The 25,910-nt window shown below is 50.4% G+C and overlaps 1 protein-coding gene across 1 annotated transcript in view; it reads left to right on the top strand.

Annotated features, from left to right (window-relative positions):
• The window catches only part of DAPK1 (death associated protein kinase 1), a gene marked incomplete at its 3' end in the record, with an annotated part of 78,453 nt that extends 52,549 nt beyond the window's left edge, over positions 1 to 25,904 (top strand). Inside the window, exons 19-25 of the mRNA XM_023748114.1 lie at positions 9,520 to 9,742; positions 13,757 to 13,945; positions 15,549 to 15,746; positions 19,052 to 19,190; positions 21,483 to 21,603; positions 23,756 to 23,944; positions 25,679 to 25,904. Coding sequence (XP_023603882.1) covers positions 9,520 to 9,742; positions 13,757 to 13,945; positions 15,549 to 15,746; positions 19,052 to 19,190; positions 21,483 to 21,603; positions 23,756 to 23,944; positions 25,679 to 25,904 — 1,285 coding nt within the window. The remainder of the gene's footprint in view (positions 1 to 9,519; positions 9,743 to 13,756; positions 13,946 to 15,548; positions 15,747 to 19,051; positions 19,191 to 21,482; positions 21,604 to 23,755; positions 23,945 to 25,678) is intronic.
• Positions 25,905 to 25,910: the final 6 nt, after the last annotated feature.

Here is a 25,910-nt window from a genome sequence, read left to right as displayed (position 1 = left end):
TTATATATAATAGTCCAATACCATTCCGAACCACCCAGAATGCTTTAGGGGGGGGAACCGGCCCCAGGTCCCTGCCCAACCCTGGGTTCACCACCCTCGGTCCTTGGGTTGGGGCTAGGAAAGAACTCAGACCTAGCCCCAAACTTTAAGGGACCATTTATGGGGGGAATTCCAGAGGTAGAAGTATTTCCTAGAAAAAAGGGGTTTAGGAAATGCTTTATGGAGGTAAAGGAAGGGCCCTTGGAACTTGGGAGGGAGGAAGTTAATGGTACCCTGCGGGGGGGGGGGGGGGGGGAGAGTCAGGGGGGGAGCTCCCAGGAGGGAGTGTGCACCTGGGCCCTCCATCCTAAGGGTTTTAAGGGCGGAGATTTTAGGGGTGGTCCCAGGGGACGTTCTCAATAGAATATTCAGCAGCTTTCCGTGTCCCTTCAGGATTGTGGTCTCCACTGATGGGTTGGCTGGCACCAGGGCAGGGGGTCATTATTCCAGGCAGCTGGATCAGCAGTGGCTGGTTTTGTTGCTTATCTGGGCCTGGAGCTGAAATACAACTGAGGCCTAGATGTTGCCTCAGGGAGGACAGGTCAGGGGGGTCCAAACCTCCTGACCAGCCATATGCTGGGAGAGGAGAAGTCACCCTGGGGGAGGTCCCACCCTACACTAGTAACTGTCCATTGCTAGGCACCTGGGGCTGTCCATCTTGGGGACCTGCTGTACCTGGCCCATGTCTTGCTCTGCTCATGTCTGTCTAACTGCCTACGGCAAGATGACCAACAATGTCTGGCAAATTGTCATCCAGCTATAAAGCAGAATGGTTTTCGGCCCATTAAACTATTTTAGACGAGGTTTTTTAGTAACAGGAGTTCAAATGCTGAGGGTGTTCCTGGACTTCAAAAGCAGAAGATAAATTATGTGCACATTATGATCCAACCTGTGTTTTTCTAAAGTGCCTGGGAAGAAAATGTTAACGGTGGTGTTTTTAGAGTTTGCCAGTGTAATTAACATTTTCTTCTTTAAACATTACTGTGTTTTCCTAACTCTCCTATAATGCTTTTTCAAAAAACAAACTTTATGGAAAGGAAAAAATAATTTACTGATTTAAGTGTTCATTGAAAATGTATTGCCTACTGCCCTAGCCCAGTGGTCGGCAAACTGCGGTTCGGCAAACCGCGGCTCGCGAGCCACAGGCGGCTCTTTGGCCCCTTGAGTGTGGCTCTTCCACAAAATACTGACTTCTGCGCATGAGCCACGAAGTTTCAATCACATTGTACGTGCACACCCGCACGTGGTATTTTGTGGAAGAGCCACACTCAAGGGGCCAACGAGCCGCCTGTGGCTCGAGAGCCGTGGTTTGCCGACCACGGCCCTAGTCGGTTTGGCTCAGTGGATAGAGCATTGGCCTGTGGACTGAAAGGTCCCAGGTTCTATTCTGGTCAAGGGCACATGCCCAGGTTGTGGGCTCGATCACCAGTGTGGGGTGTGCAGGAGGCAGTCAATCAATGATTCTCTCTCATCATTGATGTTTCTCTCTCTCTCCTTCTCCCTTCCTCTCTGAAATCAATAAAAATATATTTTTTAAAAGAAAGAAAAGGAAAGGTAAAAAGAAAAGAAAAGGTATTGCCCAAAATATGCTCTGGGTATCCCCTGGAGGTCCTGCCTTATAAACTGAAAAGTGCCTGCAGGGGGCGGGGAGGTTAGGGGTGACAATGTCTTAGCTCTCTCAGCTACTGGAAGTTGCCTTTCCATCGTGGTCCCTGGTTGGGGGGAAAGCGAAGGGACACAAAGATGAGAACATTTCCCCCCAGTGCTTGGAGTTGACCTTGGGGCATCAGAGAGAGAATAATCCATTTTCACACCCTTGTGCTTTGGAGGCTATGAACCGGCCACAGAGCCTGGCCGGCGGCCGGTGAACCCTGAACTGTCCCGGCTGCTGCAGGGTTCCGTCTGTCCTTTGCTCTGGGAATTCCAGAAAGGGATCTAGAAAACCTCTCCTCGCCTTACTCACTTATTCTCACAGGAAACCGTACTCAAGTTGGTGAAGCAACATGCTACCCAGTGCAGAGCGCAGACTCAGACTCAGATCTGACATAGAAGCATCTGGTCCTCAGGGGGCTCCCGTCTGCTTCAGTTTCCTCCCCAGCCAGGAGCGCCCTTCTCCTCGCTGGGCTCCCCCGCTGTGGGCTGCCAGGATCACCTTCCTCGGAATAACCCAGGGATATTCCCCTCGCAGACTGTTCTAGGGAGATCCACCTATTTGTTTGCCTTTGTCAACCCCTCAAAGGGCTCTGGACCTCGGCTTCCTGAGGATCCAGAAAAGGGGCGTCGGCTGCCCAGCAATTTCTGACCACGCTACAGGGTGGGCAATGGGCGGGGCTGCCTGTCCTCGCAGGACTCACGAACCCCCAGCACCTCATGTGGCAGCTTCCCTCCTCCACCTGGTGCAAACCACGGAAAGGCCTCCACGCTTTCTGACACCCCCTGAAGACTCGGCCCTGGATGCTTATTAAATACATTCACGGGAGAAATCTGTGTAGGGACAGCAGCGGGGGAGGGGGTGGCTTTAAATGGCTGTGCCATTCCCTGTGGGTTCCAACCAAATTAGCAAAAAAAAGAGCTCCCTGTGCCCCCCCCCCCCTCCAATCAGCTGACACGCCTGGAAATGTAGCTTTAAACAATGCTTGCTGGGCAGCCTGGGGCTTTCTGTTCCTGAAGTAGAGCCAAAGTCATCTTGTTGACAGTGTGGGGCAGCAGAGGCCAGGCCAGGAGAGTGCGGGGTTCCCTGTGCAGACAGCGCAGGGGCCGGCCCAGGGAGAGGAAACCTTTCAGCCGGTGCATCTGGGCAGCGTGGGGGTGAGGGTGGCCGAGGCCGGGTCTTGTGGGGGAAAACACAGCCTCACCCATGGAAGTGACATGAAGTGACGTGTGGGTGGTGGGTACCGGAGCCTCTGGTCCCCTCTGGGAAAGCCCCCCATCCACGTCTCTTTCCAGCTGTGTGCTCAGTGCTGCCACCTTAGGGCCTGCAGTCAGCCGTGGAGGTGGTGTCTGCACCACAGGAATAGCCAACGTGAAGCTTCAGGGCTGTTTTCCTGGCACGCTGGTTGGTCAGCACACCATTGCTTGGGGGGTCTCTAGGGTTTTAAGTACAACATTTTTAAAAATATATAATTTTTTAAACAAGATAGACAAGGTTTCTGCTCCCAGGGACTTCATGTTCTATAAAGGCCTTTAAATGCCTGATTGGTTCTTAAGGGTGTGTGTTGATGGTAGTTGGAATGTGAGAGGCAGAATGGAGGATACACAGATTAAAAACTTGGGCTCTAAAAAATAAAATAAAATAAATAAATAAAAATATATAATTTTTTATTGATTTCAGAGAGGAAGGGAGAGAGAGAGAGAGAGAGAGAGAGAGATAGAAACATCAATGATGAGAGAGAATCATTGATCGGCTGCCTCCTGCACGCCCCACACTGGGGATCAATCCGCAACCCAGGCATGTGCCCTGACTGGGAATCGAACTGTGACTTCCTGGTTCATAGGTTGGTGCTCAACCACTGAGCCACACCAGCAGGGCAGATACAACCCTTTTACAAAAAAAGAGCTGCCTGACCCTCCTACTCTCCACTGTGCTCCCCCCACCTCTAAGCAAAGCCCAGGTGCGCCCTCCAAGCCTGCGGGACTCCTCCTGAGGAGGGCTGCTTGCTGTGATGGGGAGAGGAGGGCACTTACACTTGCATCAGCATCCATTTCGCTAGCCGTGCGAGTCCCATTCTTACCTGATTTTAAGATACTAATTTCAGGAGGTGTGGGGAGCTGGCTTATTTTTATTTTGCTTGATTGTCCTTCTAATCAGATTGTCCACAAGCTGATATTAAAAGTAATTGCTTTTCCTAAGCCCAAGAGGAGGCAGTGAGAAAGGTGCCCAGGAATATTTTGGAGAAGAGGACAAAGTTGGGGATTTGCCCGGAATTAAAAACTCACAAGCAAGCTGCATTTGCATAATTAAAAGTTGCTGCTCCATCCGCGCAGGTTGTAATTGCATCCTGCCACGTGCGGAAAGCGCGTCACCCCTCCACTTATCTGGCGTTCCCAGGCTGCTGCAGGCTCGCCCCTGTCAATCAGCGGATGCTCAGTCATCTTTCCTGAGGAGAAAGTGAAAGTTCCATTTCCAGGGGGGGAAGTTGCTGGAAGAAAGGAAACTGGAAACCAAGATTCATCAGGGCTTCAAAGAGCAAAACGGATACCAAATAATATTCATTTGAAAGATATTCACCGTGTCTCTTATATGCCAAGAACTGTTCTAGGCAGCAGAGAGACCACAGTGAACAAACGAGGCAAGACTCAGCCGATAAACAAATAAGAGAAATGCACGACAGGGTGAATTAGGGGTTGGCAAGCGATGGCCTATGAGCCAAAGCTGACTCACCACCTGTTTTTGAAAATAAAGTTTTATTGAAACACAGCCATACCCACTGACTCCTGTCTATGGCTGGTTTCTGGATGCATGGGAGTCCCAACAGAGACCACCAGGCCCTTTACGGAAAGGTTTGCTGTCCCCCTGGTGTAAGTGCAGGCGGTTCAAATAGGGTGAAATGAAAGGCAGTAGAGGGTGGGGGTGGCAACTACTTTCCACTGACTCATCAGGGACTGCCTCTCTGATGGCAACATTTAAACCAATTCCTGAAGGACAAGACAGGCTTGGTGGAAAGCCGAGGCAAAGGTCCTGGGGCAGTAAAGGGCTGGGTGTGTCCCAGGAAACAGCCCGAGGGGCGGGGTTGATGGGGCTGGCTAGGGAGCTTGAGCGCAGTGGTCTGGGCGGAGAATGATGCCCGAGACCCTCCGATCAGAGAGGTAGGCCAGGCTTCGCAGACCTTGGTAAAGAGAGTAGGGCTTGGTGCAGGTGTGTTCAGCAGGTGGGAGCAAGACCTGACTTAGGTTTTAGGAATTTACCTGTCACCGCTCAGATGGACGGTGATCCCATGGCCGGGTGAGACAGGAAGGTGCGTGGACTGTGGGTGTCCAGGCTCCATGACTTTGTGCAAGAATACAAACGGAGGCTCATGTTCCTGCGTAAGTATTCAAAGTATGTGACTAGTAAGGGGGAGAGATCAACCAAAGGACTTATATGCTAGCATATAGGCCTAACCAATGGTCACAGACAACAGGGGGATGAGGGCATGAGTGGGGGGGATGAGGGGTAATGTGGGGATAAGGATACATATGTAATAACTTAATTTAAAAATTTTTTTAATTAAATAAATAAAGTATGTGACTAAAGCTAGCAAGAGGGAATACACCTTTATGACCACCTGGAAGGCCAGTTCTGGTTTAGATTCCGGTTGCTTCCCCCCTGTCTTCCCAACCCTGGCGGCCCTGCACGAAAGAAGCCACACCCACAGACACCCAGGCCTCACGGCCTCACCCGCCGGCTCAGGGGGTGCAGTGGGAGACACAAACAGGGAAGTATTTCAAGTCATGAGCCAGAATTTAGGGACCACCATAGTCCCAACTCTCCACCCCCTGGCGATGCTACTGCAGTGGATGGAATTTTGTGCTCCTCCCCCTCCTCCAAAGAAATCGATATTCTATCACCTCCAGAGCCTCTCTCATCAAAACCTTAGCCTCCCTGGAGAGCTCACACTCGGGTTGATGGGAGCTGCCTTGCTGGGGAGACTGGTCAGGGCCCTGCTGCACCATCTAGTGGTGAAAAGTGATAATGCGGCGCCCGCCGCGAGGGGAGAGATTGCAGAAACTTCTGTGGGTCCTGTACATCGTTATCAAACTCGGCTGCATTCAGATTCTGCGGGATTTTTAGTGAGCACAAGGAGGGAGCATCCTTCAGGTGAGGTGAGGTTTCCTTACAAAGGAGAAGACGCGAGACTATGTTGTTTTTCTTGGCGTTTCAAGATGATGGCAGATTCCATCCGTCTTGATAGAGAGCAGTTTCCTGATTTATCTTCCCAAAGACAAGGTGGGGGGGTGTGACCCAGGCAGGCCATCAGCTCCTGGTGGAAGGGGAGGGGGGAGGGGCCGGGGAGATGTGCCAAGGCCCTGGGCAGAGGGCAGGGGGAGGGTGGGTGTCTATCCCCTTTCTCGCTGCCGTCCTCGTCCCCACGCGAATGGAGAGAGTGTGTGTGTGTCCGTGTGATCGTCTAGAATCCGGGACATCGTAAAGCTGAGCTGTGAGCCCAGCATAACAGAAGTTTCTTGGGGGAAAAAGATTTCTGAGGACAGTTACATATTTGGGAAACAGCATGTGAGCTCGCAATGATTCTGAGCCCCTTCACATGGGGACTCAGCTGTTTCTGATAAAGAATTAAAGTCTCCCTCAGCTCCCTGAGGACCCGAGATGCACACAGGCCAGCAATCCAAGTCATTTGCATAGGAAAAGAGGTGCTGAAATGAGATGTGCCCTTTGTTTGAAAATCCAGAGCAGGTAGGGCTTATCTCATTCTATTTGCCTTTTTTTTACAAAAAAATATTTTTTTATTGATTTTTTAGAAAGAGGAACGGAGAGGGATAGAGAGTTAGAAACATCGATCAGCTGCCTCCTGCACAGCCGCTACTGGAGATGTGCCCGCAACCAAGGTACATGCCCTTGACTGGAATCGAACCTGGGGCCCATCAGTCCGCAGGCCGGCGCTCTATCCACTGAGCCAAACCGATCAGGGCTCTATTTGCCTTTTTGTAGCAATGACTCATAACTTACTTTACATCCAACGGTCCACAAAGCAGCATGGCACTGGAGACCTTGCAGTAACGGGAGTGTCCTCCGAGTGGGACCAGCGGCCTCCTTGGCTCTTCTTCAGTGCTGGCGACTCACTCCAGCTGGCCCGTGCGGATGTTGAAGAAGCAGGGGAATAGGACGTTTTAAAGGGCACAGTGCACAGACTGAGCAGGATTCCCACTGAGGGCAGGCCAGGTGATCAGATATCACGGATGGGAGTGAGCAATTTCATCAGATATCAACTCAGGAGAAGGGATTGTCACTAAACCAATCCAACAGGATTCTTGCTAAAACCAGGGGCCAAGGACACCGCCCAAGGTCGAGACCTTGAGGGCTCGGAGGTCCGTACTGGAGGTAGGACAGATAGTCTTCCCACCAGCTGCCTCTTCCCTCTCGGCTCCGTGTCTGTGGCTGGTCCAGAAAACAGGCAGGCAGATCGCCAGCTGCCTCCGGCCACCAACTCCCTGCGTGGAATTCGAAGGAGAGCAAAGCCTTGGTTCAGGGAGGCTTCTGGAAGCCCACCAGGGCCGCACTGTCCGAGGGAGGAGGGGGGCACCGTTCAAGTCTAGTCAGAATGGAAAAGCCTGTGAAACTCCTGCAGACGAGGAGAACAGGCCCCCATTCCTTCCCACAGGACAGACGTGCTGGCCAAAGTGTCAAGGGGCAACAGGGCAGGAAACAGACAGAAAAGAGCCATGAGCTCACTGGTTGCACGGTGCACCCGGGTCCAGTGATTGGATGAGAGCCGGAGCAGGTTTGCTGCCTTCCCTGTCTCAGCAGGAGCAGACGCTGGCTCCACACAGAGAACCTGTGTGTTAGGAGGCTGTGTGTCACGAAATAGGCAGAGACCCTTCTAGTCTGACTCCCTGAGATGCTCAGAATGGGAGGTGATGCCCACGGACACCGACTGCAACTCAGATGCTCGCCACACAGCGCAGGGCGGGCTGATTTAAAGGGAAGATCGAAGGGCTGGTTTTGAAGCTTAAATTAAAACGAGGGAAGGTAGCTTTGCTTCGGGGCGTCATGGGCTTATCTGCAACAGCAGACGGCACCGAGGAGATCTCCACACCCCGCTTCTCCCAGCCTGGTCAGCGCCACCCCGACAAGTTACTATCTCAGGATAGAACCTTCTCAGCTTTCGTGCTGACTTGGATAATAATTCAAGGAAATTACTGGCAAATCCCAGCCTTTTTTATCCTCCGCCTCACTCTGAGGCTAGAGGAAGAAATCGGCGTAAGAACAACCTCATGCTCTACACATTGCCGTCCAAGCCGTGGTTTGCAGCCCTAGCCAGTCCAGCATTGTGCAGCCACATTTAGTGATGCCTTCTTCACCCTCCTGAAAAGCCAGTCACAGATAACAACATACCTACTCAGGGAATTTTAAAAGATGAATAGAGCCCTGGCCAGTGTGGCTCAGTTGGTTGAGCGTTGTCCCATGCACCAAGAGGTTTCGGGTTGGATTCCAGGTCAGGGACACAGGGCGTGAGGGGACATATTGAAATCGGCAGATACTTGGACCCACCCACGGAATCACCCTGCAGATGCCCGAGGGTATCAGCGGGCTGGGATGGCAACTCAAACACTGCAGCGACTGCGGGCAGGCTTATCAGAAATGCAAGGACAGAGCTCATGAAAGATCATAATTATATATATATACATATTTCCACCAATTTATAAAGTAGCTGCATTCTTGGAAAACTCGGTATGTATTAAACCATGCCCCCTCTCCAGCCTTCCCTAAAAACCCTCTGGGTCCTATGTAAAGTGATGCAGGTAAGTCCTAAGCTCAGATATTATAAACAGGTTTATTTCCTATATAAATGCCCAGCAGACACTCAGAAATCAGCCCAGGAGAATTCTTACTGCTCAGGACCATGTTCATACGCATCTGGGCACCTGGGGCCCCCTGCCAGAAGCGTCCCCCAACGTAAGAGCTAAAAATGTCTCTGTAGGTGGCTTACCTGCCCGCCAGGGGGCAGTGTGGCCCTGTGGAGAAAGAAGGGTCGCACTTCAATAGAAAACAGGTGGGAACTTCGCAGCCTAAAGGAGAGTCCTGAGTCTGTTAGATGAGCTTGCTTGGCTGTTAGCGGGGAAAGTTAACTGGCCGGGTAGTCAGTCAGCGCCTCCCAGGATTTAGAACTGGAAGCAGTGGTCTGGCCAGGTCTGCGATCACACTGACACCGAAAGGAGGCGCTTGCCTCGGGCACGCTCTTACGGGGTGCACCTGAGTTGCATCATTTACACCACCCCTCTTCATGGAACATCCCACCTGAGCCAGGTGCTCTGAGGGTCTTGGCTCCGCCCTTCCGGTCCGGGCTCAGCTCTACTGGGCTACGGGCTACCTTGGGCTACAGATGTAGGCGCACCATTTCGGGACCAGCTCTACCTCTTCAGGCCTCAACTCCACTCCTTGGGGCTACGCCAGGCTCCAACCTCCTGGACGAGGCTGGGCACTCTGGGACTAGGCTCGGCTCTTAGGCAAATTGAGAGAAGGAGAGAAGTGAGCGATCCGAGGGAACTGAGAGAACGAGGATTGATTAGATCAGCTGGTTGTACGACATGGTGAATGTCCTAAAGCCTCTGAATGGTACACTTCAAAATGGTTAAGGTGGTGAATTGTATGTTACGTGCACTTTACGTGAGTTTTGCAAACATGTATTGAGGACAGGACAAAATGGGTGAGAATGGCCGGCCAGGAGGACCCAGTCAGGGGTGCGGAGCCCTGGGAACCAGCACTGCCGCCTGCTCGGGCCGCCTCTTTTGTGGTGACTAACAGGCCCTCTGTCATCTGCTCAGGACACGCACAGAAGCCTCTTCATCCAGCAGCTGCGGCCCACACAGAACCTGCAGCCCAGAATCAAACTGAAGCTGTTCGGCCACTCGGGCTCGGGGAAAACCACGCTGGTGGAATCGCTCAAGTGCGGGCTGCTCAGGAGCTTCTTCCGACGGCGCCGGCCCCGGCTCTCCTCTACCAACTCCACCAGGTTCCCGCCCTCGCCCCTGGCTTCCAAGCCAGCAGGTAGGCGCCCCCACCCCGGCCCCAGGGTCTGCAGTAGGTGCTGGAGGTTGCCCTCTCTGCGTCAGGGTCCAGGGTGAGCGGTGGCTTAGTTATGGGCGCTGGGTCCCGGGCCGACTGGATTCCAGCGCCTTGGTGGCTATGAGGTGTGGGCCAGCCCGGCCCTGGGCCTGGTATCTACCCTGCTATTGCCCAGCAGTTGCAAGCTGCCCCCAGAACAGCAAGGAAAGGGCCTTGCTGAAGTTGGGGGCACAGACCAAATGTTGGCCCCGGGATGGCTCCTCCCCCATGCTTTCTTCTTGGAAGTCAGAGCAACAAAATTGGGTTCACGTGGGATCAACATCCCACACACTCGGAGTTGCTTGGTGGTTTTGAAAGGCTCGGTTTTCCCAGTTGTCCCTCTGCTCACAGAGACAGGGCAGCAGGCTTTGCTGCCTTCCCCTGCCTCCCTCAGACACAGTGAGCAGTGACTCACACCCAGAACTTCGGGGCTATCTGTCCTTCCCCAGGGAGAAACACCGCCATGAGCAAGAGGAAGGTGTGCAAGTTGGGTGTTCTTTCTCCAGAACCCCACCTTAGAGCAGGGGGCTTACGTTTTGCTAAGATAAGAATAGAGACCTTCCAAGAGTTTCCTAAGCAACATCAATTTTGAAGCCTTGTGCCTGGGGTTCATTTCCTGTGCATCATATCGCAAAGCTGTCGTATCGGTGCCCGAGGTTGAAAACAAACGTTTTATAGTTTGGGTTTCTATGTAATTCTTCTCTCCAGGAGGAGGGCGGTCTGGGGGGCGTTTGTGTGAGGGACAGGTGACTGAGCTTTATATGCCCTTTCAACTTGTTGTCTCTGAACACAGCAGAAACTTGGAGAAAAAAATAACCCAAAATGGATTTTTAATTAGAATGATTATGAAGTTGCTAACTGGTTTTGCTAATACTTACCGAACACAAACTGTGTGTCAGGAGCTGGGCAAAATGTGGCCGTGTGAAACCTCATTTCATCCATGAGACAGGGTTATAGCAGGCAGCTCACAAAGTGTCTGGCTCCTGAGCCACGGCTTAGTAACGACACAACTTCTGAGTAAGGGCTTTGTGTGCACACACTTTCCATTTGCCACTGTAATTTCCCCAGTGTTCCTAGTTCAAGGTCAGCTCTCTGGTGTCACCCAGAGGGAGGCAGGCCAGCTCTCTCCTGCTGTGGGCCAAGGTCAGTCTGAACCACTGTTAGGGAGCAGGGAGGGCGGAAACTCTGTGTGTGTGTGGGACAGAGAGACCGAAAACAGAGATCTATTTGGATCTATGATCTGGAATTTTTAGAAGTCCTCACTGGGTGTGAGGATTATGGCCCAGGTCCCGTGAGCTAAACTGAACCAGCCACACATCAAGTGGCCGCTGGCTTCCCCTTGAGGGACAGATTTTAACTGCTGCTCAACCCTCGCTCTCAGAAGGAACAGCTCCATTCATCTTCCTCAGGGTCAATTTCCCACACCTGGGAGAATCTGGAAGTAGATTCTTGGTAAAATTAAACTCAGTAAGTCTCCCGGGTGTAACTGCGCCCTCCAGCCGGTGCTTGGACTTGGGGCGCGGGGCTCAGTGACAGAAGATTTTCTGGAGCAAATGAGCCACCCCAGGGGCACCCAGCACAGAGACGCTGTGGGTCTCACGGGGAGGCTCCTCCTCCTCTAGGCTCCCTTGGTTCAGAGCGGTCTTCTTTAGCTGAACCCACAAACTTCTGTGTCAGGGTAACCCCTTAGGGAGGACAGGCTTCTCCAAAAGGACTGTTAGGATGTGAACACAGCTCTTGTATCCCATGGGTCCTTGCTCTTTAGACTCTCCCTGGTGTCCTGTCATCTCAGGATGCTGGTTTCTGACCAGAATGGAGAACACCTTCTAGATCTGTCCCCTTCTCCGGGGGCTGAGGTCCTTGTTCTCGCAGGAAGCACAGCTCTGCTGCCTGTGGTCCCTGGACTGAAAGAAAGTCCACTTGGGGACGTGCAAGACTGAAGAAAGTAACAGATGCCAGAAACACGGAGAGAGAAGGCCCAGGGGACACCAAACGGTTGCCCAGCTGACAGAGCTCTGCTCCCTGGGAGACAGAAACAAAGCTTAGGTAGAAGCCAGAGCGTGTGGAAAGGCGGGTGTGCGATGAACAGAGTTTGCGCTGACCTGTGTCCCAGGTGCTGCACACATCGTCTCATTGGACGTCTCATGGGTTGTGTCATAAACCCATTTCAGAGAAAAGTAGCTCAAGGCTCACAGACATGAGGCGTCTCTGCCAAAGGCAGAGGCTGAAACCCAGCAGCCTGGCCAGCTGCAGCTGTGCAGTAGGGGGAGGGGAAAGGGGAAATTGCATTAGCTGCCAACAGTGAAAAAGGTGAAGGGATTAAGCAAAAATAAAACAACACAAGGCCACAGCCAACAGTATGGGGATTAGCAGAAGGGGAGGGGGTGGGGGCAGGTAGAAGGTGGTGATGGAAGGAGACCTGACTTGGGGTGGTGAGCACAACACAATACACAGATGAGTATTACAGACTTGTACACCTGAAACATATGTCATTTTATTAACCAATGTGACCCCAATAAATGCAATTAAAATTTTAAAGGAAAATGAAGAGATTTCACTAAAAAGCTAATAATTTGCTTCTTGTGGAAAAGTGGAAGCTTTGGCTACGCTGGATGCACATTCCTGCCTGGTGCCAGTTAGTGGGGAGGAAGGCGGCGGCCTCATGTAGAGGGGCACGGGCTCTGCATTTTGCCCCATCTCCATCCACCCAGCCCCCTGTCCAAGACTCCCATAGGCCAGGAGAGAGAGCTCAGGAGCGGACTCCCACCCCCGGCCCCCACCCCCCCACTCCCATGCATGGAACTCTTTCCTGTGATAGAAATGACATTTTAGGAATGCATTGGAGTGTGTGGGCCAAGGTGACCCCTAGTCAATGTCAGAGGTGTAATTCAGTCCCAGGTCTGTCTGGCCAAAGCCAGGTGGCCTCCTGGAGGGCCTAGGCAAGTGCGGAAGAGAAGGGTAGCCCATAGAGGCCTGTAGTGCTTGATGCCGAGGTGGGGGTAAAGTTTCCACCCAAACAGTCTCTGGAAGAGAGAGACTCCTCCTCAGTTAAATCTAGACCTGCCTGAGGCCTGGAAAGGGCAGGAGCTCTGCCTGCAGGCTCTGTGGCAGGCCCTCCTGCCCAGTGCAGGGCAGGCACCCCCTGGGCTGAGGGAGCCACCAGCAGGGGCAGCAGCACCAGGGCCTGGGCCCCTGAGCCCTAGTCCAGCAGCTCACCAGTCACTTCCCAGCCCTCACAAAACAGCACTCACGATGTCCTTGGAAAAGCAGAGTATGGCACAAATATGAGGTGCTGTGAGGGCCGCCTTGGGGAGACTGGGGCGGGGGCGGGGCAGGCTGTGTCGGGATGCGAGGGTGGGGGTGGGGGTGGGGGGTGCTGTGGCCTCCAGGGAAGGAGGTCTGTTTCCAGAAACAGCGACATTGTCACTTCGGAGTGGCATAGGGTCCCTGCCCTGCTATCCCCCAGACCCTTGACCTCACTAGAACGTCCAGGCCTTTTTCCTTTCCTGGGAGAGAGGCTACAGACAGCAGGAAACTTGTTTGCCTCAGGAAAGATGGCCCTTTGTGTTACCATCTCCTGAAAACACTGGAAGCTAAAAGCTGAGCCACCAGCCAGGAGGCAGGGCCAGGAGGCAGCCTTTCCCTCCTCCCAGCCTCTCCAGGGCCTCCCATTGGTTGACCTGACGCAGCAGTAAATGGCAAGCAAGCCTGGGAGATGCAGTCCTTGGGGAGGGGGCGGGGGGGGGGGGTTGGCGCAGACAGAAAGAATCAGCCCAACATCTCAGGGAAGTCCTGTGCACAGCACACCCGAGGGGCACCGCAACCCCGGGGCCTGAAGCAGGAGTGGGGTGGGGACAGAAATGTCCCAGAGAAGGACAACACAGGAGCGAAGGCAGGGAGGGAGGGCAGGCCTGCACGGTGCCCTGTGCGAGGCTCACCTGCCTGCTCTGCCTGCAGTCTCCGTGAGCATCAACAACCTGTACCCGGGCTGCGAGAACGTGAGCGTGAGGAGCCGCAGCATGATGTTCGAGCCGGGCCTCACCAAGGGGATGCTGGAGGTGTTCGTGGCCCCGTCCCACCACCCGCACTGCTCCGCCGATGACCAGTCCACGAAGGCCATCGACATCCAGAACGCCTATCTGAACGGTACGTCCTGCCCACCGCAGAGGGAAGGGCTGCCAGCGTCCCTTTGCCAGGGCTTTGAGTGGTCCCCCTGGGGAGCCTGGCCCGGGGGCACCCATCCCAGCCCCACGGGCGCAGAGGAGGAGCCAGTGCAGTGATGCTGGAAGTGACCCAGGACTGAAGCAGGGCTGGTTAATACTCCTAAAAGGTAAAGCCAAACACCGTGATATCCTCTGCTCCTAATAAAGCACAGGGCACACAGTAGGTGCTTAATAAATGACTGTCAAGTAAATACATTTTTTAATTGATTGATTGATTTGAGAGAGAAACATTGATCACTGATCTGTTGTTCTACCTATTTATGCATTCATTGGTTGACTCTTGTACGTGCCCTGACTGGGGATTGAACCTGCAACCTTGGCATATCAGGATGACACTCTAACTGAGCTACCCAGCCAGGGCTCATACATTTGTTAAAGTAGAGCTAAACATGCACTTGGATGGGAGATCTCATAAAATACAATCAATATAGAAGAATTAGTTTTAAACGCATCTACACTCGTGCCTAATGCTCTGATACAGACACAGGCAGTCTTCTTTCATAAGTAACACTTCAAGTGTGTTCTTTGCCGTCAGACATTTCCAAGGAGGTGAAGCTTCCCAGGTTGCCGGGATGGTTTGCTCCCTCCAGCCACTGCCTCTTCCCGGTGGCACCCCGGGCTCGAGCCCCAGCCGTGTGGACACAGCGCCTGCTTGTGGAGGCCCAGGTTACAACAACGATGCAGCCATTTCTCTCAGATCCAGTTCCCTCCTTCGTGAGGGTTTTATGAGCTGATGTTTATGAAAGGCCCTGGAAGAGCATCTGGCACAGGCAGGGAGGGACTCAGAAAATGGCAACCGGGAGCCTCTTTGTGAGGCTCTTATATTATCCCGAACCCGGTGAGAAACAGAATTCAAGTCCATGCACAGTTTGCTCCCTTACAAGTTGAATGTTCTAGCGAAGCTGGCCCTGCAGCATAGAGAAAGGAGATGGGCGTCCTCCACACGTACCAGCTCTGCCCTCACCCCTGCTCGGCACCGGCCTCCTCCCCACCCCAAGCCTGCCTCCCAGGGCTCAAGGCCTCTCTCTGTGTTCCAGAACTGCACACTGAGGCCTTAGCTGCCAGACCTTTCGCGCCTGTGCTCCAGGGGGAGGCTCTAGAAAAGCCCTGGGGATCTTCCAAAATGCATACGTCATAAAGATATGTCTGTGTTACATACATAGATCTACACTTAACACATTGCGGATCAGTAGTTTTATTGCTAGCTTTACCCAGTGGCCAGATAAGTTTCTATTGAATGAGTTACAAAAAAACATTTTACATAAATGTTAAAGGCACGCTTTAAAATGAAATACTCATTGCATTTTGAAGATATTACATGTTCTTACAAGCTAATATCTTTCTAAAGAATTCTCGTGATTGGCCACAAGCCTTAGAACAGAAAACACGATAATTCTCGTGATCCGTCCACAGTGTGTTAACTAGATGCGGCACTGCCCCTGCTGGCAACCTTCACCTGCTAGAAAAGCTGTGCCTGAAATTGGGTGGCGGCATTTCCCGACCGTCATTTTTGTTTTTCTCCGTAGGGGTTGGCGATTTCAGCGTGTGGGAGTTCTCTGGAAACCCTGTCTACTTCTGCTCATATGATTATTTTGCTGCAAATGACCCCACGTCAATCCATGTCATCGTTTTTAGTCTAGAAGAACCCTATGAGATCCAGCTGAATCAAGTGGTTTTCTGGCTCAGTTTCCTGAAGTCTCTTGTGCCGGTTGAGGAGCCCATAGGTAAGCGGAGACACCCCTGGGCGAGTGAGCAGCCTTCGCCGGCCTTGCTGCCCGCCAGGCTCGGCTCCGACCGCTGGTGGCTCACAGCGGAGCTCCCTGCGCCCCTCCTCCCTGCAGGAAGGTCTGCACTCTGGCGGCTCCCCGAGGGCCAGCCGTTCATTTCATGCTGCAGGGAGTTGTCTCATGGTCACATGTTTCTGCCCCAGGGCCTGATTCTGAGCTTTTTCCTTGAGGGCCGTTTCTCTCTCTCTTTCTCTCTTTTGGGGCTGTGGGCACTTTTGCTGGGTGCAAAGTGGAATACCTCCTTCAACAGCTACCGCACCTTTGCCTCTTGGGTACATAATTCATAAGCAGAACGAGCTCTCCTGCCTTCTGTGGCTCCCTCACATGCAAAGAAAGGGATCATGTTGACTGGATGCATTGACTTTATTCTCAAGGGGAAGATAGCATGTCCTTTTCCTACAACAGAAGCAGCAGCCTTCTCTGGTGAAATACAAAACTCAAATAATCATTTTTACTTTGAAAAGCACACACATAACCAGATACACTGAGCTTCACCCCCCACGGGGCACCATCACTTTCTTTGTTTCTCTCTCTCTTTTCCATGTTTTTGTCTTAAGTCTACCAGACCTGAGGCCCTGAACCTAACTGTCCCCTATACCTGGGCTCCTGAGCATTAAAGAGAAAAAAACCAGCATGATACAGAAAAATGTTAGTTACATGCAAACAAGTGGTTAGAATAAGATGGAACTTGGAGACATTGTAGAAATAGGTCTACCTTTCATCTAGCGCCAATATTCCACCTTTGTGTGCCAATCCACCCAGCAGGATGAGCCTTGTTTCACACAGAGGTACTTCTTGCAAAGTGAGCACCAGATGTTGCTCTTCACCTTCTTGCATGGATTGTCTTTGTAAGACACTCCAGGATTTTGCTTGTTGTACCTGGAGTGCTTTCCCATGCACACAGCACAGATATGATTAGACAATGTCCCAGGGGGAATCTCTGGAAAATGATTGCCTGGGGTCATCCGTTGAGCGCAGGGTTCCTTTTGTGGGTGGCGGTGGGCTGATGTCCTGTGTCCACCAATAAGTTGCAGGCACAGTTTCTGAATATATCTGGTGAAATAAACTGGCTTTTTTGAAGCAGCTTGCTGCTTTGAAACATGCAAGATATAAGAATTATAACTGGCCCACATAAAAAATTTTATGAAAAGCCGCCGGGGCCAGCGGTAATGACGAGACCGGTGAAGGCGGGTCATCTGGTCATTTTTGTCACAGCCACCCAGATATTTATTATAGTCCTTCACCAGCTGTGGCATCTGTATTTCTTGCACACTGCCATCTTTATTTCTTCTGTTTATTACTACATTTTGGGCTGGATCGTGGTAGTTCGAAATAAATGTGATGGGCTTTCTCTCCTGCCAAACTAAACATGTTACACTTTCTTGACATAGATAGCGACTGTCACCCCTAGCAAGTTTTTTTACACTTTTCAGCGACTTAGGAAACTGCTTCCTGTTTTGCTGCAGGGTTCCCACAATTCCCGTGTGTAGTTCTGACAGTGCATACTTAGCAAGGGCTACAGAGTTGTAGAACCGGTCCATGACAAGCACATGAGATTTATTTTCCATTGCACATGAGGTCAGGAGACGAACAACTGTATTTCCTTCTGCGCCCAAGTCTTTTACAGGCAGCGGTGCAGCACCAGTGTAGATTTCTGCATTCAAAATGTAGCCAGTCTCGCCTTCACAGAAGGAAAGACTTGATGCCCCACTTTGTGGGCTTATCCTTGATATACTGCTTGATGGCCAAGTGGTTTTTTGTCGGGATCATCCCCTCATCTAGGCTCAAATGTTGCTTTGGCAGATAGAAGTGGAGAAGCTTGGGGAGCAGACTTTCCAAGAAAGGCCTAACTTTATATATTCTATCTGTCTTATCGATATCTGTGTCTTCCTCATCAGTTATGTGTAAAAAACTCCAAAGGGCCAAGAATCTGTCTCGAGTCATAACATTTTGAAATCCGGGAGTAAACCCAACGAAGACAGAGCCCTCATTTGTCCAATAATCCCGATAGCTGGGCTTTATGCATAAGTATTCCATATGGGTCCTCAGTCCAAGAAAAACCTTCATTTCTTCCACTGTGGCATCCTTGAGATTTTTTGCATTGTAGGAGTTGGGCTTTGCTATATGCAATTGGTGGGCCCGGAGGTTGGTTTTCTCTGTCAAATTTTGCCAGAAAGTATCATCCAAAAACAAGGATAAAAAGTCAATCGGTTCACTCTCCTCTGTGATAGATCCAGGAATGTTCACTGGGCCTTTTCCATCCTCAGTGAAATTCAGATCTGTATTTGGTGATACAGAATTCCTTGTCCAACCTTCATCACCACCTAGATCTCCCCCATCAGCTGTTTGAGGGACGCTCCCCCCTTCTCTTACTATCGATCTAGCTCTAGATCTGTAAGGTTCAAGATTCTCCTCATCGCTCGAGCTGTCACTGTCTGTGTCACTTGAACTGGAAACGTATTCTTGATGAAATTCTGACTCCTCAGAGTCTGAATCAACCAAAGTATCGATCACCTGTTGGACTGTGATAAGCCTAGACCTACTTCGCTTTCCTGTTGAAGTGCTTGGTTCATCAGCCGCTCGTTTCATTGTGAATTTTCAGAATTTTTTCACGTCAAACCACACAAAGTCAATTCAAACACATGGGGGCAGACATTTGCAATGGCTAACCATGAGGTTTGACCACGATTGGTTGGTTATTTTTAGTTTGCGACGCATTTTTTTCACGTACTAGGCAAAGTATAGAAAATTAGGTATAGCGGTATAGCGGCAGATTCGGAAATTACCGAAAAATCGGTACAGCGGTCTGGTAGGGTTAAACACTCCCCAAAGCGAGAGGCCGTCTGTGTGAACTGCCTTTTCCCTTCTGAGTCATTTCTGGGGCGTCCCTGCATCCAGGGGCTTTCTTTGGTCTTTTAAAGGGTGACCCGGGTCAGAGGTCAGATCTCCCTTCACCCTGCAAGTGGGCCCATTTGGAGATAGATTTGAGAAGCTGCCTTGTGTTCTGTGGTCATTTCTGAGCATCTTTCCGCCAGGCCCAGAAAACAGGCTCATTCTGTTACTGGCAGCCCACGGCCCAGAGGTTACAGTGCGCAGCAGGCATGTGGCCTCGCGTCCTCAGGCAGGTTGCACATCCTCCTGGAGAGACAGAGGGGAGTGAAGCCAGCTCACCCCACCGCACCTGGGGGGAGAGGCAGCCAGGAAGGGGGGCCCGCCTCTGAACCTGTGCTCCCCACCCCCAGCCTTCGGCGGCAAGCTGAAGAACCCACTCCGCGTCGTCCTGGTGGCCACGCACGCCGACATCATGAACGTTCCTCGTCCGGCTGGAGGCGAGTTTGGATACGACAAAGACACGGCTTTGTTGAAAGAGATCAGGAACAGGTAAGGAAGGGGCAGCCAGGAAGGCCTGTGAACTAGGGAGAGGAGTTAGAGAAGTAAAGGCCTCTTTCCTTGGTGGCCTTTTTGTTGGATTTTTCATTTTTATCAAAGCAATGAATACACATATTACAAATCAAACAATAACACAGAATAAGGAGCAACAGCCCCCTAACTTCTTTCATCACCTCCTGGTACCACTGCCTTTTAGTTGTTTTATGTGGGGGTTTTTTCCAGTTTTTCCAGTTTATTGAGGCATCATTGACAGATACGACTGTAAGATAATTTAAAGTATACATTGTGGTGATGTGACACGTATTTACACCACCTAGTGAATTAAAACATCATCATTTACCTCTCTCTCTCTCTCTCTCTCTCTTTCTCTCTTTCTCTCTTTCTCTCTTTCTCTCTTTCTCTTTAATATGTATTTTTATTGACTTTAGAGAGGAAGGGAGAGGGAAAGAGAGGGAAACATCAATGATGAGAGAGAATCATGGATCAGCTGCCTCTTGCACACCCCATACTGGGGATCGAGCCTGCAACCCAGACATGTGCCCTTGACCGGAATTGAACCCGGGACCCTTTAATCCGCAGGCTGATGCTTTATCCACTGAGCCAAACCAGCTAGGTCTCTCTCTTTTTGATGAGAACATTTAAGTTCTACTCTGTAAGGAAATTCTAACTGTAAAATGCAGTGTTGTCAACTATGGTCGCCATGTTATACATTAGATCCTTAGTTCTTTTAGTTGTCTGAGCTGTCAGGGTTTTTTGGGGTTTTTTTATGACTATCTAATGCAGGGGTCCTCAAACTACGGCCCACGGGCCACATGCAAATACAAATATTGTATTTGTTCCCGCTTTGTTTTTATACTTCAAAATAAGATATGTGCAGTGTGCATAGGAACTTGTTCATAGTTTTTTTTTAAACTATAGTCCGGCCCTCCAACGGTCTGAGGGACAGTGAACTGGCCCCCTGTTTAAAAAGTTTGAGGACCCCTGATCTAATGCATTAATGGCGAACCTATGACACGCGTGTCAGAGATGACACGCGAACTCATTTTTTTGGTTGATTTTTCTTTGTTAAATGGCATTTAAATATATAAAATAAATATCAAAAATGTAAGTCTTTGTTTTACTATGGTTGCAAATATCAAAAAATTTCTATATGTGACATGGCACCAGAGTTAAGTTAGGGTTTTTCAAAATGCTGACACGCCGAGCTCAAAAGGTTCACCATCACTGATCTAATGATACCACTGATCAATATTTATCAAAATACTGGGATATGCCCTAACCGGTTTGGCTTAGTGGATGGAGCGTCGGCCTGCGGACTGGGGATCCCAGGTTCAATTCCGGTCCAGGACATGTACCTTGGTTGCGGGCACATCCCCAGTGGGGGGTGTGCGGGAGGCAGCTGATCGATGTTTCTCTCTCATCGATGTTTCTAGCTCTCTATCCCTCTCCCTTCCTCTCTTAAAAAATCAATAAAATATATATTTTTTTAAAAATACTGGGTTATGAAATTCACTCAGGGGGTCCTGACCAACTTTCTGAAATGGGGTGGGGAGGAGTCCAACAGAGAAAAGCAGAATGCACTTAACGTCCAGTAGTTCTGCAAAGCTTTTGTTTCCCTTATAAATATGGATGCGCACAGGGTCACCTGTTAAAAATACAGAGCAGGGCAAAAGTCGGCCTACAGTTGTTCATATGGAAAATAATACAACAATTAGTAAATAATAATAATGCAAGAATAAACTCTGTGTTTTGCACACTCACAGCTGTAAACCTACCTTTTTTTCTACTTAGTACCTGTCAACAGAAAACTTGAACCTGCAGCTCTGTGCAATGTGCTAGTAACTCAACTCCTCTCAACTGAAGACATTACCTCTTTTCTTCCTGATATGAAAATAGGGCTTCTGCTAACGTTTTTAGATCTGAGTTGTACCTTTCATGCTCATCCCTCTGTTCTTACTCTATCAACTGCAACAACATCTCTTCTCATAACCTGTAAGGTGAGCACATTGAGCCTCACCTTTCCTGCATCAGGGCAGCTGATACCTTTCTGCACCGTGTTCCTGCCATTCTGTGGGGCCCGAGGTGCCTGCCCGCGTGACTAGAAGCACATGGGTGTCTCCAGGCCTCTGCTCCCGTGTGACCTTACAGAGCCCGGCAGACAGCAGGGAGGGGCCCTCTGAAGTTCCCCAGGACTTCCTGGCCTCCGACCAGCCTGGGGCCCGGCCGAGGGAACACCTGGCGAGACCGCGTGGCTCTGATGAGGCTCCTGCGCTTCCCTCCTAGGTTTGGGAATGATCTTCACATTTCAGATAAGCTGTTTGTTCTGGATGCTGGGGCTTCTGGGTCGAAGGACATGAAGGTACTTCGAAATCACCTGCAAGAAATACGGAGCCAGATTGTTGCCGTGAGTATGCATGCCTGCGAAGGGCGGGAACCCCCCTCTGCCCAGCCACCCGGTGACCCCTGGAGGTGGGCTGCCCTCTTGGTTTGGTTCAGTTTTCAGGAGACCCAGTGCGAGGTGGCTGCATGGACATGTTTTTATCTATTGCTCTGGGTCGGGGAAGAAAGAGCAGAGAGACAAGGAGATGGCCGCGAGGGGAAGGGGTTGTTATGGACAAAGTGGACCACCTTAGAATGGGTTGTTATGGACAAAGTGGACCACCTTAGAATGGAGGAAATTCTGAGTTTTAGTGATTTAAAATTGCTTTTTACAAATTGCAAAAGAATTCAAAAGTGACTTGAGTGAAGAACCATATGGTTTCCCTCATATATGGGATATAAAATAGAAGGCAACAAATGATCTAACAAAACAGACTCAGACACAACAGAAAGGTGGTTAGCAGAGGGGAAGGGGGTTGGAGGAGGATGAAGAGGGCTAAAGGGGTCAAACTTATGGTAACGATGGTGGGAGGAGACTAGATTTTGGTGGTGATCACACAGTGCAATATATAGATGATATGGTATAAATTTTACTACTAAAACAAAGTGTTATTAACCAATGTCACCCCAATGAACTTAATAAATTTTTAAAATATATAATGATACAACCTAGCTGGTTTGGCTCAGTGGATACAGTGTCAGCCTGCAGACTGAAGGGTCCCAGGTTTGATTCCAGTTAAGGGCACATGCCCAGGTTGCAGGCTCGATTCCCAGTAGGGGGCGTGCAGGAGACAGCTGATCAATGATTCTCTCTTATCATTGATGTTTCTATCTCCCTCTCTGAAATCAATAAAAATATATTTAAAAATTATACACACACACACACTCACACACTCACACACACACACACCCAGTGCACAAATTTGTGCATCTTGAAAGGAACTGTGGGCTGCGAGGCTGCAGTAAGCACAGGGAGGGTCTCGGCCCATCCTCCGCACCCCCGCCAGGCCTCTCCAGCCGCAGCCCTGCTCCCATGAACTGACCCCACTCACACCCGCTGACCGCGTGGAGCGATTGGGGCCAGTGCCAACAACGGGTGCAAGCGGGGCCAGCACTGTCAGCAGGTGCGAGCGGTGGCTGCTGTCCTGATCACCCCTCAGGAGCAGGGGGAGGTGGAGAAGCCCTCAGGAGCGATCAGGCCAGCAGCCACCACTCATACCTGCTGACAGCACCGAGCAATCAGGACTGGCACCAGGTGCTGGCAGCAGGTGCGAGCAGCAGCTGCTGCCCCCGATCGCCCCTCAGGAGCAGGGGGAGGTGGAAAAGCCCTGAGGGGTGATCAGGGCCAGCAGCCACCACTCACACCCACTGACAACACCAAGCAATTGGGGCCAGCACCAGGCCCTGATAGCGGGTACAAGCGCCAGGCGGGACCACAGCATGCGGGAGCAAAGAATTTTCAGTAACCACCAGAGGCTCGCCCCAATGACAGCAACCAGTGCCCCACATTGGTCTGGCGCCCCCCGCTCACCTGCTCCACCATCCCCTCGTGGCCAGCGCCCACCATGTCCCATGCGCGCCCTCTGGTGGTCAGCACACGTCATAGTAACCAGTTGTTTGGTTGTCCCGCCATTTGGTCTATTTGCATATTAGGATTTTCTATATATAGTTGATGATACAAAAAAGCGACTTGTGAAATATTTAAAAAATGCAGAAAGGTAGAAAAAAATTCACCAACATTTGTTGAAGGACATAAAATAATAAACAAATGGAATGGGACTGTGTTTTTGGGGTGTGGCACAATGTCCACTTCACACACACACCCTCCACTACTGAGGTCAGGCAGTTCAAACTTGCCTGTATCCTGGGCATTTTGTGTGTGTTTTTTAATAAGGAGTGGAATTTAGCTGACCTAAAAGCTACTGTCCACCAGAGGACAGCCTGATGAATGATAGGGTGCAGGGGATGGCTGCTTTGGCTTTTAATTAGGAAGGTGTGGTTGGGTAGATGAGTCTGTAGCAGACTGATTTATTTAATCAAGTTAAAAGATTAAAAACCCATTTCAAGCCAATACCAAGAATTAGTCTAAATTGAAAACTTTCAACAGTCCCCATGAAAACCCGGTCTCCTGCCGAGTCCCCAGCTGTAAATCGACCTGTCGTGTCTGCATGTTCCAGGTCTGCCCTCCGATGACTCACCTGTGTGAGAAAATCATCTCCACGCTGCCGTCCTGGAGGAAGCTCAATGGGCCCAACCAGCTGATGTCACTGCAGCAGTTTGTGTACGACGTGCAGGACCAGCTGAACCCGCTGGCCAGCGAGGAGGACCTCCGGGGCATCGCCCAGCAGCTCCACAGTGCCGGCGAGGTGAGGGCTCTGCGGCCGGGCAGGGCTCCAGGTGTCAGGGCAATCGAGTTTGGGAGCTTTCCCTCTTCAGATCTGAAGGATAGGTATTAATTCTTTGAACACTTAGTGGAATTCACCTGTGAAGCCTTCTAGTCTTGGAATTTTATTAGTTGGGAGTTTTCTGATTACTGAATCAGGAAGCAGCAGAAAATATGAACAGACTGATTGCTAGAAACAACACTCAGTCTTGGAAGATTCTGTTTCTAGGAATTTATCCATTTCTTCTAGGCTGTCAAATTTGTCGGTGTATCATTGCTCATACTGTCCTCCTACAATCCTTTGTATTTCTGTGGTGTGGGTTGTCTCTTCTCTATCCTTTTCGAATTAATTTAGGCCGTTTCTCTTATTTTCTTGATGAATCTGGCTAAAGGTTTATCTATTTTGTTTACCTGTTCAGAGAACCAGCTCTTAGTTTTATTGATCTTTTCTATTATTTTTTAGTCTCTATTTCATTTATTTCAGTTTGCTGGCTCATTCATCTGCATCAATTAATCTGTTGTTGATTCCCTTTAGTGTTTTGTTTTGTTTTTCATTTCAGTTACTGTGTTCTTTAGGTCTAATTGGTGTGTGTGATTTTAAGAATATGTTTATTAACGCTGGGACATGAAGAAGCAAGAAGGGATTAGCATAGCCGTAGAAGAAGCAACAAGAGACCGTAGGCGGGGCTGCTTTGTTCTCTGGGAACTTTATGGGAAAGAAATGAGCCAAGGCAGGGCTGCTACTGGCTCAATGAAAAGTCAGAGAAAAGGGGGCCTTTGAGTCAGGTTCAGGGGACAAGCTGCTGGTCCCCATTGCTCCCCTGGTTGCAAGTCGCTAGGGACCCTTAGAGTTTAGGAAAGAAAGTCATGGACATGCTCCCAGGAGGGCCCTGATTGTTTGTTTTTTCCTGTCAGTTGAAGTTCTCACTGAGTTCATCTAGTCTTTTCCCAAGTTCATTGAGCAGCCTTATAGCCAGTGTTTCAAACTCTTTATCTGGTAGATTGCTTGTCTCCATTTCATTCAGTTCCTGGCTTTCATTTGGAACATATTTTTCTGTCTCCTCATTTTAGCTGTCTCTCTGCGTTTGTTTCTATGAATTAGGAGAAACAGCACAGCTGGCATGGCCCAGTGTTTGAGCATCAACCTATGAACCAGGAGGTCACAGTTCACTTCCTGGTCAGGGGACATGCCCAGGTTGTGGGCTTGATCCCCAGTAGGGAGCATGCAGGAGGCAGCCAATCAATGATTCTCTCTCATCATGGATGTTTCTATCTCTCTCTCCCTCTCTAAAATAAAAAAACAAACAAGATTTTGGCCTGTATTTCCTAAAGAGGACATTTTCCCACATAGCCACAATATAATTAATAATCCCATTCTGGACACATGTGCCAATAATTTCTCTTATAGCTGGTTTTACTTATTTATGTATTTATTTTGGAACAGAATCTAGTCAAAAATCACTCATTCCATAGCTGCCATCTCTCACATTTTGTTTTGTTTTTTTAAGAGTCCACAGTCTTTTCAAAATTTCTCTTCTCAAGCTGGCTTTTGGCTTAGTAATTGATATTTGAGAGCCAGCCATACTAATGATGGAGGAGTCATTCCTTGCAACATCTGCTCAGATATTGTCACCGCTCGGGCCTGTTTGTTCTGTGAGCAGCTGGTACCTGTTCATTTAGGTTCCTCTGTGTGACTTGTCGTTGTCTCCTCTGGCAGATCAACATCATGCAGAGTGAAACGGTCCAGGACGTGCTGCTCCTGGACCCCCGCTGGCTCTGCACCAACGTCCTGGGCAAGCTGCTCTCCGTGGAGACCCCGCGGGCCCTGCACCACTACCGCGGCCGTTACACCATGGAGGACATCCAGCGCCTGGTGCCCGACAGTGACGTGGAGGAGCTGCTGCAGATCCTCGATGCCATGGACATCTGTGCCCGGGACCTGAGCAGTG

Source organism: Myotis lucifugus, unplaced genomic scaffold, assembly GCF_000147115.1.
Source record: "Myotis lucifugus unplaced genomic scaffold, Myoluc2.0 scaffold_1160, whole genome shotgun sequence".
In the NCBI taxonomy this organism is placed as follows: domain Eukaryota; kingdom Metazoa; phylum Chordata; class Mammalia; order Chiroptera; family Vespertilionidae; genus Myotis; species Myotis lucifugus.
Note: the sequence above shows the minus strand (reverse complement) of the source record. Positions and strands in the feature narration are given on the sequence as shown.